This window comes from Bombus affinis, chromosome 1 (genome assembly GCF_024516045.1).
Source record: "Bombus affinis isolate iyBomAffi1 chromosome 1, iyBomAffi1.2, whole genome shotgun sequence".
NCBI classification, from domain to species: domain Eukaryota; kingdom Metazoa; phylum Arthropoda; class Insecta; order Hymenoptera; family Apidae; genus Bombus; species Bombus affinis.
In genome coordinates, this window is record NC_066344.1 from 1621359 (window position 1) to 1641452 (window position 20094).

The 20094-nt window shown below is 38.7% G+C and overlaps 2 protein-coding genes across 8 annotated transcripts in view; one reads left to right on the forward strand and one right to left on the reverse strand.

Moving 5' to 3' along the window:
• Positions 1-20094, reverse strand: part of LOC126915950 (uncharacterized) — a 196747-nt gene that overhangs the window by 71424 nt on the left and 105229 nt on the right. The gene's annotated exons all lie outside the window — the stretch shown is intronic.
• On the forward strand, positions 6073-8863 carry LOC126915963 (uncharacterized). Of its 2 annotated transcripts, XM_050721248.1 has the most exons (3): positions 6073-6261; positions 6664-7232; positions 8079-8863. In XM_050721248.1, the coding sequence occupies exons 2-3, from the start codon at positions 6841-6843 to the stop codon at positions 8395-8397; spliced, it is 711 nt and encodes a 236-aa protein (XP_050577205.1). In that variant the 5' UTR covers positions 6073-6261; positions 6664-6840; the 3' UTR covers positions 8398-8863. The 2 variants fall into 2 exon arrangements, with proteins under 2 accessions (XP_050577205.1, XP_050577215.1); XM_050721258.1 differs by having other exon boundaries at positions 6073-7232.

Sequence of the window (20094 nt, forward strand, 5' to 3'; positions counted from 1 at the left end):
ACTTCGTCGAACTTAATTTTAAAGACACTTCAAGGTGCGTTCGATACATTCCAACGAAGTATTTTTCGTTTGAACTAAAACTCGATATATCTGTCGTAACGTGGAACGAAACTTTATGAACACCGTGTACGAAGTTCGTGTATGTAGTTTCGTGAAACTGTATGTACTTTTGTATTATCTTTTCATGTTCCATGCATTTCTATCCATCCGTTATCCTCGCATAGTGCCATTCTAAAAAAGTGCAATTTTACCGAATGACAAGTAACGACTTATGAAAGCAATGATATACGTTATATCATCTTTTGTTCCAATATCTACGTGTTTCTTCTTTATTTCTCTTCCTCTCTCTCCCTCTCTCTCTCCCGCTCTCTCACCTATCCCAATACGTCTCCTCTCTTTTTCTCTCTTGCTGCTCTTCCGCCTTAATTCCAAATACGTCGTGGAACACCGTGCATCTAAAGTTTCTCGTACATTCGTATGCATGAAACTTTTCGTACGACTCGCTAAGAGCTCCTAAGAGGACCACGGAACCGGAGTAATACACTGCTCCGCGTCTCTTCCTTTCTTCTATTCCAGGTTTTTGACCAGCTGTGGGAAACATTCTGTGAAAATGTCGTCACTTAGGGAACGTTTTTCCCCGTTCGTCGCTACGCTGATCTATTTCACTTCCTTTCGCGGTGTCTTTAATATACTTCCCCTTATCCTTTGGTATAACCCGCGTGAAAATTGTTCGTTATCGTCGTACGACGATGGAGGATGTACAGTGGCAATGCGGGATGATCGTGACCAGTTTTATCGCGTTAGATTTTCTTTAGTAAAATTGCAATGGAGGAAGTATCGTGGTTTATCAGTTTTCTGTTTCCTTATTTCTGAATTTGTACGGTTGCAGATATCGAATTTATTGATATTGAAACGGTATCAACTCGATGCTCGTCGTTGCGTGATCATCTTTCTGCTGCAGTATCGCTGTCGTTCAGCTTGAAACAATAATGCACCTTCTTGCGAATGGAAACGAATAGAAGCTTACAGAAGTCTCGATATTCACGTAAGAAGCTTACACAAGTAGCAACCATTTCGATGGTAAGGGAAGAGAATGTTGTTTGGTAGGAAATAAAGCTCTTTAAAAATATCCGTAGTTGTCTATGCTAGAGTTTTAAGGCATCGAGAAACGATGACTGACTTAACTTATCTTGACAGATCCATTTGTCATCTTTAATGCAGTATTTTTAACGTTGACCTGGTGGCACCCATTGCAAAGCTAACTGTACTCGACGTAACTTCGTTATTACACGATTTCTATTTATAGGATTTGAATAATTTATCAAATCTATCGAGAGAAAGCATAATTTCTATCGTAGGAGGTACTTCAAAATCACTATTGATCAATACACGTCAATCATGAACAATTACGAAGATACTCGTAACTTATATAAGCACGGTTTATTTAATCCCTTCTCTTACACAGCATTTTAAAACCTTCGCGTTCAAATACGAAATTATGGTACAACTTTCACCAAATTCTCCGTATCGTCGAAATCCAGTAGTTTATGATTCGACCTCGATTCCAATTGCAATCGTATATTTTTACGGTCAACGGAGTAACTTCATTTTCATACGGGAGAAGATTATTTTGAATTACTTCGTATTACTAAGTAGGGACTTTCGAATAAAAGTGTCGTAATTTCTCTTAGTTTCGATTCTTGTCCGTTGATCACTCTTCTAAGAGATCATTTCCAAATGTTTCATTGATCATTCTTTCTACAAAAATATATATTACGTAATATTCCTGGATTCTTTTTACGAAAGCGTATACTATAACTAGACCGTACGTTGTTACACATTTACGAGATATTTAAAAATGTAAAAATTTGTCAAACGTACGTCTAAAGTCGGCGAAATATCCCAAATAAAATATTCCTTGTAACATTTAATACCTGGAACAAATATCAGCTTGGATTCCATCTCTCTAATTCCCTTTGCAAAAATACAAATCTGCGTCAGTATCTGCGTTTCAATCGTAATCTTTGATATGCCAAGCAAATCTGTATCTGAATTACATTCACAAAACTAAATTGTACGGAGATGCGTAAATTCGCGTAAATATTCGCAGTCTACTAATTGCACGCGTCATGAACATAGATCTTGCGAAGCCTAATAGCAGCGAGATCGACCGGCAACGGAGCATAAAATCGTTGGACACTTTATTTATAGAGGATCACGAGGATGAACGTGACACGAAGCGGTAACTTACGACATGTTCCAGCGAGAGATTGGTCGAAACGTAGCCGACTAACCGAGAATCAAGATCACGTGATTAAAGCATCGACGTTATGCCGAGTGTGTAACTGCGTTTGCTCGTAAAGGTAAATGATATGCAACGGAGCTACTCGACCTGGCAGGACACTCCATTAGAGAGTCCTCGCAACGTGGGCATGCGTTTGACGTTCAACGGCGTCCTCGAATCGTCAACGTCACGTATACGTGCGATGCGTACGAATTAAAGGGTGCACCGGATACTCGATACACCACTCGTGGATAGGAAGTGGTGAAAAACCAATGCTCGATACCGCTGGGCACCGTTTCATTCAGATAATACTCGTCGACGAGAAAGAAACGAGGACGTTTGATCGATGAACGTGATACGATGCGATCCCGATTCGCCTTTAATCCCTTGATAGATACATTATCTTTATTTGCAGGCGAAATATCGCGATTGAAACGGTTATTATGCACAGATTTCGTTCAACTTTCTTACATTTTCATGTTAAGTGGTTTAAAGAAACGTTCGATTTTTGGAAGATATAATTTTGTATGAAATTCGTCGTGTTTATTAATGGAAATAACGTTACAGGTATTTAGTTTTTTATACGATCCTGATCGATTTCGATGATATTTGGAAATTATAAGCGATTCGTGGCAATTTAGGGAACTTTGTGAATTTGATATCTATAAATTATAGGGAACTTAGGTCAAGTAATAATTAATTAAGAACACACGATACTATATCGTTGTTGGTATTTAACGTGTTGATCTGAAAACCTAAAATTTTATGCAACTAGTAAATTATTAATGATGGACTATCGGAAAATGGATGGATAGAATAGGTACCCTTTTTCTTACTATAATATTACAATCGGGTTCGATAAAATTGAGAAAACCTGTGTTAAATTGCGGAGAACTTAAACTGACGACAAAAATATCGGAAGAAATTTCGATGATTTCCAAGGAGCTGAGTCGACAGTTTATTCGATTCTTCTTTGTCGTTCAATGTATTAACGTAACGTAAAACATGTTGACATGCAATTTCACGATTCACGATACAGTAGGCTGACACGATATTTACTATACGATGTCTACTATCTAAAAATTATTAAATTGCAATTATTAAATACTAGAAGCTATTGATTTTCAAAAACGAAATTCAAAGGATACGAAACTTTACGAGTCCGCGTTCTTTGTATCGAGTTCCGGTAACATAACGCCGTTCTCATTACGTTTCGTGGCCTCGAACTTGCTGACATTGAGTCTTTGAACATGTAGTTGACAGTTGTCGGTAATGGATCGGGTTTGTCACGACCCGATCGTATCTGCCGTAAAATCACCGTGACACGACATATTAAATTCCACGATGCCATACATATTAACATCGAGCACATTTGCAATTCTAGAGGCTGGGTCGTTTAATATCTGAGGCGAAATATTGTTTGCATAAAATTGTATCTTCCAATTTATTGAACGTGTTCGAAATTCGTCTTCCTTGATGCGCCGCGACCGGTTTAATTCCCACGCATTTGAATATTCGCGTTCATATTCGTCGGCGAAAAATATTTGCACCGAAAATGCATTTAGAGCGGTTCCGGGAAATTAATTCCAAACTACGCCACGGTCGAGCCATGTTTCAAATTACAAATGCTATACTTACTCCATTTTTACATTGTTCCCGACTGTGCCGCTCTCCCGGAAGTCACGCGCGCACGATGAAAGGGATGAAAAAAAAAAAAAAAATACCAAACGATCAAAAAGTTGGAAACGAACAAACTTCGCGTAGGTATATCTAAACCGGAACATTGCGGGATAAAGCAAAAAACAATCGCAAATCGCTTGGTCGCAGCCGCAAAATTCGGATCTTTCGGTAACCTAAATCTCTTGTGGAAAGAAAATTACTCGAATTTCATTAGGAAAAGAATTAACGCAACAAAAAGAAGAAAATCGTAAAGATGCGCGAGTGAGGACGTGCCAGGATAACATGCAGAAATTCTCGTTTTCGTGATCGTGTTACCTGCATAATTCTGCTACTATGCGAATGTCAAGTATCCTGGGATACGAGAGCTCGATATTACCACTAATCTGCATCTGTTCGCTCGCTGTCCTCGCGTGGAACGTTTTGCTCGTAGTGTCGAGCGTCCGGAGGTTGTTATCGATCTACGAGGTGAACAAGTCGAGAAGAAGGTGGAAGAAATCGACGTCGGATCATCTGGTACCGAGAGGCGTCTCGTGGCGCGGAGGAAATCAATTATTGACCAGGTCTCCTGTCGAGAACCAGCGTAATTACGTCGATTTTGTCGCGCAAGCTCGTTCGTACGCGTGGCTACCTCGTAATTGAATTTAATTGATTGTATCGCGCCGATTGCGCTCCCGACCCACCCCTTGTTATTTTCCGATGAATTTTCGTACGCGGAATCCGTTACTTCCGCGACCATGGTAAAAAGTAATTAAATCGCGGCCCGTCAAATCGAATAATCGCGAAAAGGTTGATCGATTCGATTCAATTTCCAAGTTGACGCTGACTTTCGTTCTACGCGCAACGAATATTGCGTACGGCCGATGAGTAATCGCTTTGTCGGCCAATCCGATAGGCGTTACTGACTTCCAGATTGTTGCTTACTTGTCTTCTCAATCGATGGTTTTTTATCATACGAGGAAATACTCGAGTATTTCTATCGATGTATAGAAACTTGTTAGTATTCGTAAGGATGGATCAGACGATCGTTGAATAATGTAAGAGAATTCTTGAATTTCTTATCGATTAATTTAAACAGCTAATTCTATTTTGTTCTTAATTTAACAGCTCGTTGATCTCTTAAAGAATAAATTCGATGATTTTTATACTGTATCATACGTGGAAACGAATACTCTTGTTGTCTCCTCTTATTATTTTGAAAGACAGTCAACTTCGATAAGAATCGACTAATTTCCTCGGAGATTTGCTTTCAGCGTGCATAGGCGTCCGGAGTTCGAACCTTGCACAGTCAAACGTCTACTCGAGGAGATCTTTCAAGATATTCGCGCATCTTTCTGGAAGAATTTGAAAAATCATTTGGAAAAGCGAAAGAAGCGTCGTTATGATTCCATCTCGATAGAAATTACCGAGAAGAATATTAGAAACGACATGGACGTTTATTTCGATAAAACCTCGAACGACGACGTCACTCTCGAAACGAATTTCGATGCAGCAGCCGATAAATTAAAAAACGTGGAACCATCGACGAGCGAGGGAAAGAATTCACAGTACGATGCAACGTTGCAAGAAAGTTGCGCAACATCCTCGTCGAAATTTATAGATTGGTCCGAGGGCAAACTCACCGACTACGCTATGATGAAAAACGTTGCCATGGTTCCAGGAGTGGAAAGATATGCAGAGGACGCGTTTGCTCGTGAAAGCGAGAATACGTGCCCGAACAACAACGAGGTTCGTTCGTCGTATAAATTCGAGACGCATTTAGAAATTGGAAGGGACGACGGACATTCGCAGCAACGTTTGGCAAATTTCGAGATGAGAAATGAAAAACCTTCGGAGACGACGGTGAGTCGTTCCCTGGCGGAGAAGTTTCTCGTTTCGATCTTGCAAGAGGACGACGTGTTCATGAAAAATTCGCAGCAACTTCCGAACGAAAAGGTAGTTGATTTCGAGATGGATGCATCGGAAGAAACTGGTCGCGCATCGAAAGGATCCGTGCAGGCGGAACAAAAAGAAAATGAAAATCCTGCAAAGGTAGCTGATACGTTCGAGGAATTTTCGTTTTGCCAGGCAACGGATAAGGATGACGATGCGCGTACGCGGAAGGACGATTATTTCGACGAACAGTTTGGAATAGACCCAAAAAGCGAGGCAAATTGTACGGAAGAAAAATCTGCGTTTCATTGGAGCAAGAGTGCGATATCTAGAAGCAAAGATGGAGAGGAAGACGTTGGATCGTCTCCAAAGAAAAATTCGACGAGGAACGATAGAAGAACGGAATCTACGATTTTCTTTAGCCGATCGTAAGTCAATTAGAACGAGAATACTCGATGTGTTTTTACGATTGTACGATACTCGTTGTCGATACTCGCGACTGAAATTTCAATCGAAACGACATCGATTGAAATTTTAACTACAGTTTCATCCTTTCTACGATCTCAACCGAAATTGTCGCGAACGCGATGTCATCGCTCTGTCCTCGTATATTATTTAACGCTTTCTAATCTGTCGGATTGATTTGGATCGGTTAGTAACTCAGTAATCCCGTGTTTTCTCGAAAGGGAAAAGCAAATTGCAGAAATGTCATCGACCCGTGGCATTAAATTTCTAGAAACACTACGCTTTCGTTCGTTCCTTATACCGTATAATTACACACATCATAAAACGATGCACACGTGAAAGTTGTTGGAAAAAATACTCGACAGACGCGCTACCAGTTCCGGCAAAGAGGAGGAGGAACTGAACGTTATCGTTCGACGTATGATCGTCATGGAGTTGAAGAGGCATCGAAAGAAAGAACAGGCGATGTTGAAGAAGTCTCATTCCGATACGGAGAACGTACTCGCAAGAAAAAGGCGCAACAACGGAAACAGGTATGTTCGATGTCTGTTTCTTTCGTTTCTTCGAATCGTTGCTCGGTAGACACGCGCAATTGTTTCAGAACAGGTCTGTTCGGCGTCAAAGGCCAAACGTTTTTCCGAGATTTGCTGGAGCTGGAGGAAAGCCTGCGGAATAGTATCGACAACGCGTCAGACAGCCAATCCGCCATAGTCGACGAAAGGATCGCGAAACGCCAAGATCACGCGGAACAAGATGGAAATCGTTCAAAGAACGACGTACAGAACGACGTGACGTTGGTCGATCGTGCACGCGACTCGATAAATTCGATGGCAACCAGCACCTGCAAGATCCACTCGAATATTCAGCTGGAAAGAAAAGTCAATGCGCCTTGCCTGAGGGACGCCGTGGCGGAACGATCGATCGGGCCTAGAAAGTACGTTGTTCGACGAATTATTTAACGGCTCGTTGGAATTTGCCAACCAGCGTCACGCCCAGAGGGCCTTAAATTACGCCCGGAAACGTATTCAGGCGCGAGTTTGATGTCGCGCGCCGAACATAGGGAAAACATCGTCGATTCGCAACGCTGCTTTCATTATTCAGAGACTTCTGACACGCCTGCAGACAGTCGACACTCTGACAACATTTCTATGCTTTATGCAGGCTCTCTCGCGTTAACGCGATTCTCTCTGTCCTTTAAAAATTTCATTCCGAACAAATCGCTGATTTTCTATTTGGGCAACCGCACATAAGGCAACGATTATTCGATTCGCGTATTCTTCGGAATGGAAAATCGAGTTTAAATTAGACGATTTTAGACTAAATTAGACTGCTACAGCTGGTTGCGAATGTTTCGAAAAAATTGTGTATCAGTGGATCTGTAATTTTCTAACGTTGGGACTCGAATAAGCGTCGCTTTGGTTTGTAATTAGGCTGCGAATGTTTATGCATTTCTGGGAGATTTACATTTCAACAGATCGTCGAGAGTAAAATGTTTCCAGCGAATATTTGTACATACTTCTTTTCCATTCGAGAGATCTTTATCAGCTTCTAAGTTTCATTTTCATTGTACGTATAACATTTTTCTGATCGTATGAAAATTCTATCAAACGACAAAGTATTTAAGTTGGACTTAAATGCTGCAACAAATGCGATGGTATTCAAATACTTTTCGTGCGTAAACTTTTATGTGTATAAACATCTACAGTTTAATTATAATTCTCAACGTATTGTTTAACGCTTTACTCAAACCTTTTCTAAGAATACCGTTTATGCTGTCTAGAATGTTGACGACAGATCAGCAGAACCAGGTGAGCAAATCAACGCAGACAGAATACGTCTACGTAATACGAGCAGTGAGAAGTTGTCCCGTTCGAAGGAGACGACTTCCACTGCACTTGCAGCTACATCGACTGGTATCGGGTCGCGATGCAGTTTGTTCTAAAACGGCTTACGCGAGTTTGAATTTGTCGACATACATCTTTCGAAAAGCTTCGGATAATCTCATTTACGAAAAGGGTAAAGCTAGTCGCAGTCCTAGCTACATTCCTAGCCCAGAAAGACATCGATGGAAATATGTGACGCCAAGCAAAGTCAAATGAAATAATAATAACGAAATCGAAATTAATTAAAATACGCTAACGATATATAACACCGTGTAACATTTAATTTTTGCAAAATATTATATTGTATTTGTGCTTCTTTTTCTCGAAAATGTTGCCTAGTTCATTCACGTTGTTGATCGTTTTTTAATCCATCCGATCGATCTTATCTTAATAATTCTAAACAAATTTAGTAACATGGATCACCGATGACTATCGCGACACTCAACGCGTTAACACTTTACCGATCGCTAGCGATTCAACGGCATACGCACGTCCGACCGGCATCTCAGGCGCAGATTCTCCCTGGCACCGGCTCTGTTTCGGTTTAGACTCTCCAATACCATTTGTTTTGTTCATTGCGAAAGGTACGTTTTTCAAATTGGTATCAAACTGTGGGAGCTTACAAAGCAAAGCAATTGACGCGACTGGGCAAGGTACCTTAGTTGTAAATAACAGATTACTGCTCGAATAATGAGAAAGATTATCGGCGACAAAAAGCCGATTAATATGGGTCGGTAAGGTGTTAAATAGTACAATGTCCTATCTATACGCTAGTGTTGGATGTTAAAATTATACTTATCGTCAATTGTACATCGTAAGAGGGATATCGCGTTGAAATATTCGTCGGTGAAACAAAATGACCAATGTCCAGAATACCCTTGACGAATATGATACGAACGACATTCGAACGTTCATTTAATCCGAAGCTTTCCAAGCTTGGTGACAGCAAGGGTCACCTGTGTTCCGACCGGAAATCAAACGAGCCGCAACGAACACTTCCTGTTCTCCACGGATCTAAATTTACGGGCTCTCGACACGGTCACAGCCTGAAGTCCGTGGCACTCTAATTAGAAACTGGGCGTCGTTGTCGTTTGGCCACGCGTCGACGGGAGTCGCGACCTTTTAATTACCAACTCCATTTACTCGTGAAAGTCCGATCGATCTCACCTCCCGATACAAACCATCTCTGCGCTCTATTCGTTCGTTTTTCTTTCTTCGCAACGTACAAACATGTCAGAAACTTTTACGTCAGGATACAAAGTGCTGCTCGACTAAGTCATTAAATCACTTATATGTGTATTTGTTTTCCAAGTTGCGAAGTAAGCGCCGCTGTATTTCATATAGTCCCTTGTTTCATAGAACCGAAGAGCCTCGTCGTACCTAAACTCTTTAATCCTGAAATTCTAAACGATCGTACTCTCTTACGCAGTTTGAAGGCTCGTACAGATACGTCTAAAGTCTGTGCAACGAGTCAAGATACCAGCTATTATAATATACAGCTTATAATAATAACAATAATATACAGTTTATAACAAACAGCTATAAACAAACATTCGCGTGCTGAAGCACACGCGAGAGGCAGCAGGTCTAACTATTGGCCGATCACCAAACGCTAGTCGTTTGTTTCTCAGTCTCCAAAATTCGTAGTCAGTTCGCATGAAAAGTGGTACGTACGATATTTAAGAACTACGACAACGCCCCTGTCTTATTCAAATACCATCACGCGCATATGTTCATAGCTAGCATCTGGACTCGTTGAACGGACTATAGTAATTCAGTCGAATGACGCGTAGCCACTTACCACTAAGCGATTTGCTTAGTACATAGAAAGCGTTAGTTACATGTATAGCGTTAAGTAACGTATAATGTTGAGTTATAAATTTAATTTGTTAGTAGCAAATGGTAAATTACTAAATTACACACCGCCTCGCTAAATCAATGGATACATCAGTACGAGCCTTAAGTATCGACCATAAATCTTCCTCGAGTTAAATAACGGCAAACTAACGGAACTAAAACTAAAATACACCGTTGCTAGCAAACAAGAAGCACACATAGCGCGCACGTGGAAACGGGGAAGAGTTCTTTCAGGAATGACAAGCTTTTTGGGATAAACTCCGAAGACATCGAGTGAACGACAGTCGATCGAAGTTTGGCTGACAAGCTTCCGACTGTTTTCACCGCAAAAATGTGAGACGACCCGCGCAAGATTCATACCGTGCGAGCAAATACGGCCAGGCTGCAGAGCAAACTTACGGTACACGCAGCCTGTCGTACGTGACGAGCGGCTTGAGTAATTGTAAACAGAAGACGCTAAAGGCAGCAAGAAAGTTGCGCGACACTTGCCTCGAGCACCTCTCGGCTATTAGTCTGTATAGTCAACTCATAAACGTCTTGGAAAAAATTGATCCAAGAATAAATTCATAGGTATCTCGTAGAGAAATCGTATTCGATTCGGTAAATTTTGAATAACTAACGGATGCCGCTCTTGTGGTTGTACGATAGAGAATTTGTCGTCGTTTCGGACAAGTAGAAAGCCATTGACGAATTAATTTGATGTAGCTCTTTGGCGGATGAACGTTACCTGGAAGCTGACTATCTGCGATGATTAGATTTTTTAGAAAGAAGAGTTAGGAAAACAGTCTTGTTAAAATGAATGACGATGGCAGTTTTGATTCGTGTATATGTGCACGTGTGGAGTTAACTTGTGTAGTTAATCTTACTTGCACAAAGTATATCGTTGGTATTTTATACCTTCGATAGCGCTATGACGATGATCTTTTGTTAAAAGGTCAAATTTCTAGCAACACTTGTAATAAAATGAAGAATATATTTCTAAAATGGAATACGAATAATGTTGAAGTAATGGACGAATCTTTAATCGAATAATCGCACGAAGATACGGTGTAACGTTACACAATGTGTCGGTAATTCCGTTATTTAAGGTTTTGTTAAATTTACTTAATAACAGAAAAATGCACTGTAGTGCAGTTTGCAGCGAAATATTATGTAATTAAGACCCTTAATTCGTTCGTGCACGGTCCAGGCTCGTTAGTCTTTTCAGCACGTAAGAAGCCGGGAAACAGCTCGCCGAATTTTTGCAGTCACGCTCGAGCTGTTGTGCAACTTCTTTTCGCCGAACGGAAGATAAACGAATGAAACGGATGACATCGCGAAACAGGCAAACACTATCTCTTTTTCGCGGAATAATTGCTCAGCAAGAAATTGGACGCGTCTCGTTTGACGCTGCTTTCGTACGAAACTTTTTATTTCACCGATAATGGCCTGGAATTCCCGTTGTGTCTACACGCTCCTTATTACGCATTTCAAGATCGGTGTCGAGTGTTTAACAACGCCAGTTCAGAGAAATTTGATATGAAAATATTATAAGTGGGACGACGACAAGTCACTGGCCACTCGAGTGTTTATTAACTTTCTCCTAATTGCGAACTTTATTTTTCCAAGTATCGTCGAGTATAACGGAACTTCTAATCGACAAATGTCAAAAGTCCACAGTGTACGATTCCTTTTCTTCGAACGAAAAATTGATGAATTAAGTCGAATCGAACGAAACAAGTATAGTTTACGAAAATAGATTTCTTCTCCTATCGCTTTTTCTGTTTGTGTAGAATCACGTTTTAAGTTATTCGAAATAACATTATTAGGAAATATAATATATAATGTGTGATGTAATATAACATATTATAATATATAATGTAATGTAATATGTAAATAGCGAAAGCGGATATACTAGGTGTTAATTAAATATGATATATAAACAAGAAATTCTTTTCTTTTCTTATTCTTTCGTCAAGCATACTTAGAACGATGGAATCAAGCATATTTCGTACCCACGCGCTCTTCACGGCCATTAAATCAGTTTAATCCTACCGTTCAATTAGTTTCTTCATAAATCCTACTTCATAGTCGCCGTTCGATGTTATCGACACTTCAAGGCCCATTTCCATAAATTACCAGTCTGAATTATGGTGCCGAACGAAAAAGGTCGCCTCATCGAACTCCGATCTCGGAGATGTAACGCTAGCCTCTAACGCAACGATCGTTCCATTAATGTCCTGCTGTTAGAAACCAGTCTCGTCTACCCATATTCAAGGTATGCGAGTACAGTGTCTGAAAAGAGTACACGCGCAGAAATATACACGATGTAAGTTTATGTCTGGACCTGCGCTATAAATATATCATATTTAATTTAATTAATCGAATTATCGATAAGCTTTATCATGCGTCTATTTTAGAAAGGAGATTTCGTATGCTAGACATTGTCTATACGACGCAGATACTATCGCCGTAGTATAATTAAGTTTAATTAATGTCTACGATAACTATAGTTAACTTGATCATTCAGAATTTCAATAGTTTAATAACCAGACATTTGTGAAAATGTTTGGTGAGGTATAGATTTATCCTTGAAATTAAGAGGAGGTGGAATATAGAAATTGTACGCAGGGAAGTTTCAAGGCAAGCATCAGCTCTTTTCTGCTTGAACCCTGAAATCAACAGAAATAAAGGTGGGTATTCGTTTCTCTTCGCCATCTTTTTTCCCTCCATTCCTTGTCTTCCTTGATTTCCCTTTCTTTCCCTTCTCTTTCATTTCTTTCTCAATTTCTCTTTACCTTGTCTTACTTTTTCTCCCTTTCTCTCTTTCTTCTTCTCCTTCCGCACATTCTTCTCCCTTACATTTTGCTTCCGATAAACCGAGATAAATCGTAGATAGAGCGCAAGATTAAAAAATTTTGCACAGCTTCGCAACCTAGTCTTATGCATACGAATGAAGAAACAGACTCGCTGTTCTTCCCTGTTTTAATGAAATTGCAAAGCGTGGATTTCGAATCTGCGCAAAATTTCTCTCGCGCTCTGACTAATATCAAGGGATTAAACGGGAAATTCGCTAAAACAGACACTCTTCGAGGTGTTAGTATTTCGGCAGAACGCAATCAGTTGTAATTACAAACGTAAATTCATATACATATTATCGTCTGCGACGATCGATAACGTTTCCAATGCGCATCATTGAGTCGATACACAACGCATCGTACAATGTCCATGATCGGGCTATTTTCACCGACGAGCACAGATGCAGCTGCAGTTCGAAATGCGAATTATTTGATAATAGACAAACAACAGAATCTACGATCTGCAGAATCAACCTGTCGTTTTAGCGACCCTCCCCGTCGTTTGCGTGGAAGTCTATTTCGATATGTTGTGATGACGTGTCAGCGCATATTTGAGACGATCTGACGAATGTTACTGGACGATGGGTCGGATGTCAAAAGCAACGAGTCCGTTCATCGTCGATTTTGCGTTTATGCCTGACGGCGCTTACACAGCCGTATCGGATTATCTACCATCGTACGATATATTTTAGTCGCAAGACTCGCAACTTATATTTGACATATTTGTTTCGGGAAAAATAATTTATGCATTTAAATTATAGAGCCAAAAACGCGTGATCTATTTTTCTTTGGCGTTCGATGGTTAATTTGGAAAATTTCAACAGGAGAAATTTCTCATGATTTTTAAGAACAGAACAGGATACTTTCTTAAGGTATCGAGTTAATTAATAATTAAATGAAACTTCCAGAGATGCGATTAAATCTTCGATAATTTATTTATTAAAGAATTCGAGATTTTCGTAGCGAAATTTGTGCAATTATCGTCAAGATACCTGGATGCTTAGCCACTTTAACGTAGCTATAATCTAATAAATTATAGTCTAATAAAACAATGTATATATTAATCGTCGTCTAAAAAGATTATAATTAATATCACGATAATTTCGAACGCGATAATAACGCGATTGACATATTTTCATAGATGAAAATATGATGAAGAAACTTCCTAATGGACGTGAGAACACTGAAGATTAAGTTACTCGGAAAATTGTTGTTTGATACTGTTAAACAGCTGGAAAATTACGCGCCTGAGTAACTAAAGTAAACGACGCTGTCACGAAACGCTTAATAACTGTAACTGGCTGTTTCGTCGTACTGCTTCTACCATTTAACGAGTTCCTTCGTTAATAGTACGATACATATATATGCATGTCACGTTTCGCACAGTGTTGCAATGTTGCTTTTTCCACCTGTGAAGTTAAAAAAGGTATCAGATCGAAACGTATCTTCTCGTTAATCCTTTTTCTCTAGAAAATAGTATTTTGTCGTCAATTTGTTTTAATTAGCTCGTTCGTTACGCAATTCCACCGAGTCTTTCACGTCCGAACATCTTTTCGACTGTAGGGAAATTTTTTCTGATTATTTACGATGGAAAAACATTTTGGTATGCTTATGTATAAAAGACACAATGTACAGCAGGCCAACTTTACCGAAAAGAGACACATCTGTCGTTTGGTTAATTAATAACTTCGTCGCTTATATGCAACATCGAGCACGAAAGTGTCATTATACGCTATCTGAATAAAAAATAGCTCGACCTGTTCGTCATGAAAATTTTTTAGCGTGAAGGCCGATGAATATTCTACGTACCAAGAGCCAACAGTTTAAAGCCACCACGTAGTATTAAGTTGTCTGCAAAGTTTCTTTCGTTTTATAAGGAAACGATAGACGCACAATGTTTTTCGTTTTATATTAGTTTACTGAATTATGCACGAACATAATAATAGAAATATCACGAAATGGATCATACCTAATTCAATAAAATAATATAAAACAGAAATTGTTGTTCGTCTATTATCACCTTATGAAACGAAAGAAACTTTTCGGACAACCTAATACATAGAATTCAACGATTTAAATAAAAACCTGCTGTCGTAGAAAGCTCTGGCGAGTAATTTCATCGACACGAAGAACATTGATATTGCATAATTACGGTATTTATCTCGAATCAGTAAGAAAATTATTAATTAAAATTAGGCGATTCCAAACTTTTAATATACAGATATATTTTATTTTATGAGGCCAATATACGTAATCGTGAGCGCTTCTCGTTAATTTGCCTGGTCAGACCAGCGAAAAAGTGTAGAATGTAAGGGATGAAAAGGGCAAGAGAAGGATAAAGAGGTAAAGGGGGACTCGTTCAAACGCAAATTATCGCCGGCTCCATTTCCATTTTACGAACAATGCACAATGAACCGCGCCGGAAATAAGAACGAGCTTTCGCCCATTCATGCGTATGTACCACCCTTCCCCGTCTTCTTCATCTTTCCCTTGCTTCCTTGCTTCTTCTTCTTCTTCTTTTTTTTTCTTCTCTCGTTCTCCCTCACGATCAGAAGCACTTACTGGTCTACGAGGAGAATCGGGTTTCCTTGATGACAGAGAATTGTCTTGCACTTTGCGCGCACTCTTCGCCTTCAGCATGCTCCTGAGATTCTCCAGAAGCCCATTTACGAATGCATTCGAAGAATAACTCCCCTCCTACGACTCTTTTCTCGGAGAGTATTGCGTTCGCATTGTACGATAATACCGGCCAGCAGTTTGTATTCTTGTACCTAATATCTGCGTCTTTTGTAGGGAAGTAATGTAGCGCAGGGATATCCTGTAGTTATTTCTATTCTTTATTATGTTCAAGCAAGGAAATTTATTAAGTTTGTTGTAGGAAAATAGACGTTGTAATACTGGAACCTTAATTGTTACGATAACAAACAGAGCGATAAAATATATTTTTATGATTAAGGTAATCAATTAATTGCTAGTCGATTCGTTTGTCACGTGGTCGTGACTCGTGAATAATATCGACGTTATGCTTCCTGACGCGACACGGTCCGATTCTCTTTGTGATTAGCAAAATCATCTGTTTACTGATAAATATCGCGACTAATTACCAGCAGCTACGCTTAATTATTGACGATATCAATGATAGCGAATAGCGAAAACAGAGACTGTTCGGACAACTTGATACCTGATATTTTCGAATAGATGTAAGTCTGTTTAAGTTTTCTCAGATATACGGGTGAAACTGTATCCTTTTAGCAAGCGCAAAGAGAAGAAAAGTTATGTTTTCAAAGGCGTATAGTAGAATGAACTCTTAATTTTTCTTAATAGAATTTGTTTCGTACATATATGTATCCTCAAGTACTAAATTAAGTATATAAATTTCTATTACGATTCCTCCTGCGGTAAAACATTCTATTTAATATATCGAAAATAATGCTCGAATCTAAGTGATTTATAGTTTGATCGTTACGGATATTTATTACGGCTCTGGACAGAGAAATCGTTCTTTAATTCCCACGCATAGTATCTATTAAGGTTATTTTTTATTATCACAAATTCGTTGCACGAAAGGAAATAATTAATTTCCACGTCGCGTATCAAAAGATTCGGGACGACAGCGAAAAATTTTCGCCCGTCGACCAGCCATGAGCGATATCTTCCCAAGTCGTAAGTTCTCTTGGCAGTCGCCCGATCTGAAATTGCGCGGCTGTCTCTCCCATTCTTCGCAGAAAAGAAGATCCATCGAGGAAACACAGGCCAGACGATGGCTCCCACGATTTCTACGCACTGCTAGATCAAGTCGAGAATCGTTTCATCGAGATATAATCGCGGTTAATACGTATTCTGCCAAAAATTGCGTTTCCCGTGTGCGCTCGTTCGTGTATTATTCCATCGGTTCATCGTCGAACATTTTTGGCAATTTTCCGATCTTGCTTTCTTCGCACAACCCTGTCCCTTGCTTTTCCTTCGCGAACGAACAGGGAGAAGGGGATAAAAAAGGAAAGATAACCGATAGAGAATTTCTTCTCGTCTTCATTCCTGCACTCACCGTTTTTGTCCTCTATCCATCTCCTTTCACTCTTTTGCAAACGTCCTTCGCTTCTTCCATTTCTCGTTTCCTTCTGATTCCGTTTCCTTCCCAAATTTCGTATAAAGAGTCACAAAACACGTAGAGAATATCTTTCTATGGTCGCCCGAGGCTTACTTTTCAAGTCGAACAATTTTATATCACGCTGGAAGCGTACTAGCATCGATAAAGATTTCGTGTTTTTCATTCCAACGCGAAGATATTACGTTAAGCGATAACAGTTTCTTCAAGCATATCTTAAAAGGATACAAGTATTAATACTTTTAAATAAAATTTACTTAATCAGCAGCATCTCATTCGTCTGATTTTTTTTATACATAAATGTATATCTTTCATTTTAAAAAAACTCCAATACGTGTATTTCTTCTTTCTGTAGATAATATTCACAGCACTGTTCGAAATGCATGTACAGTCGAAATCCTACTCTCTTCTCTCTTCGGTTCGCGGATCTCAGAGCGAAAAACACAAAGTACGAATGATATACACAGAAAGATTCGTCAGCTGACTCATCGACATCGGTATATTTCGCAAAGTATTTCGAGCGTAAAATGAAATTGTTCGTAAGTTGCGATATGAGCGTCGAACGATATTTTTGCGCAGAAACCTCTTTCAGTGTTTCGATACCTAACCCCATAAAAATATCCTCTACATATTCTTCGACACCTTGAATGGATAAGATTCTCGTTTCTCCTACTCGATGAAATCCGGCGTACGCAATTTTTTCAGTTTCCCCACAACCCGTTGTATTCGTCTCGTTCTACCTCGCGCGTTTTCCCTTTCCACCGTCAAATTTCTCCCCTTTGTTCGTTTTCCTCCTCTAGCTTCTTGGCTTCGGCCAATATAGAGAACACGCGTCTCTTCCTTCCATAATGAAATTCGACTTCCTTTCAAGCTTACCCTCTCTGTTGTCTCCTCTTCTACTTCTCATTCTTCTTCTTCTTCTATACTCGTTCGACGATACGATGGAAGACCAGGCAAATAACCCGAGCTTCGACAAAGCTTACTCACGGAGGAACACCGTCCCAGGAGATATCGTCTCGTCCTTAGATCAACGTCGTCGAAGGAATTGTTACTGACAATAAGAAGATCACGAGAACGAGTCCTCTTCTTCTGACTAGCCGAATTCGCGAAATTTGCACGAGCTCCATCTCGCGACTCTTTACTGCGGTAGCATTAGGAGCTTTGGTATGTTTGGTACGAGGCGATACTTGAAAAATTGCAAAGTTCAATAACAATGAGCGTGATCGATACCGTCTTCTCAAATTTCTTTTCTTCTTTTCAGAAATCGCGATAGTCAGGAAATAATTGAACCAGAGTTAGTTATCTATTTTGTTCGTGTTAATTTATAGAAATATCAAATAAATATTGTTTAAACATTCTGGAGGCGATACTTGAAAAATTGCAAAGTTCAATAACAATGAGCGTGATCGATACCGTCTTCTCAAATTTCTTTTCTTCTTTTCAGAAATCGCGATAGTCAGGAAATAATTGAACCAGAGTTAGTTATCTATTTTGTTCGTGTTAATTTATAGAAATATCAAATAAATATTGTTTAAACATTCTGGAGGCGATACTTGAAAAATTGCAAAGTTCAATAACAATGAGCGTGATCGATACCGTCTTCTCAAATTTCTTTTCTTCTTTTCAGAAATCACGATAATCAGGAAATAGTTGAAACAGAGTTAGTTATCTGTCTGTTTCGTGTCAATTTATAGAAATATCAAATAAATATTGTTTATGTTTAAACATTCTTGAGGCGATACTTGAAAAATTAGAAAGTTTAATAACAATGAGCGTGATCGATACCGTCTTCTCAAATTTCTTTTCTTCTTTTGAGAAATTGCGATAATCAGGAAATAAATGAAACAGAATTAGTTATCTGTCTGTTTCGTGTCAATTTATAGAAATATCGAATAAATATCGTTTAAACATTTTTGAGGCAATACTTGAAAAATTGCAAAGTTCAATAACAATGAGCGTGATCGATACCGTCTTCTCAAATTTCTTTTCTTCTTTTCAGAAATCACGATAATCAGGAAATAGTTGAAACAGAGTTAGTTATCTGTCTGTTTCGTGTCAATTTATAGAAATATCGAATAAATATTGTTTAAACATTTTTGAGGCAATACTTGAAAAATTGCAAAGTTCAATAACAATGAGCGTGATCGATACCGTCTTCTCAAATTTCTTTTCTTCTTTTCAGAAATCACGATAATCAGGAAATAGTTGAAACAGAGTTAGTTATCTGTCTGTTTCGTGTCAATTTATAGAAATATCAAATAAATATTGTTTATGTTTAAACATTCTTGAGGCGATACTTGAAAAATTAGAAAGTTTAATAACAATGAGCGTGATCGATACCGTCTTCTCAAATTTCTTTTCTTCTTTTGAGAAATTGCGATAGTCAGGAAATAATTGAACCAGAGTTAGTTATCTGTCTGTTTCGTGTCAATTTATAGAAATATCGAATAAATATCGTTTAAACATTCTGGAGGCGATACTTGAAAAATTGCAAAGTTCAATAACAATGAGCGTGATCGACACCGTCTTCTCAAATTTCTTTTCTTCTTTTCAGAAATCACGATAATCAGGAAATAGTTGAAACAGAGTTAGTTATCTGTCTGTTTCGTGTCAATTTATAGAAATATCGAATAAATATCGTTTAAACATTTTTGAGGCAATACTTGAAAAATTGCAAAGTTCAATAACAATGAGCGTGATCGATACCGTCTTCTCAAATTTCTTTTCTTCTTTTCAGAAATCGCGATAATCAGGAAATAAATGAAACACAATTAGTTATCTGTCTGTTTCGTCTCAAATTATAGAAATATCAAATAAATATTGTTTATGTTTAAACATTCTTGAGGCGATACTTGAAAAATTAGAAAGTTTAATAACAATGAGCGTGATCGATACCGTCTTCTCAAATTTCTTTTCTTCTTTTGAGAAATTGCGATAGTCAGGAAATAATTGAACCAGAGTTAGTTATCTGTCTGTTTCGTGTCAATTTATAGAAATATCAAATAAATATTGTTTATGTTTAAACATCCTTACTAGTATTTTACGACGTTAATATTCCACAGATCCAGTGTGAATTTACTTTCAAAGTGTAATTAGATATATTAAAATACTTCT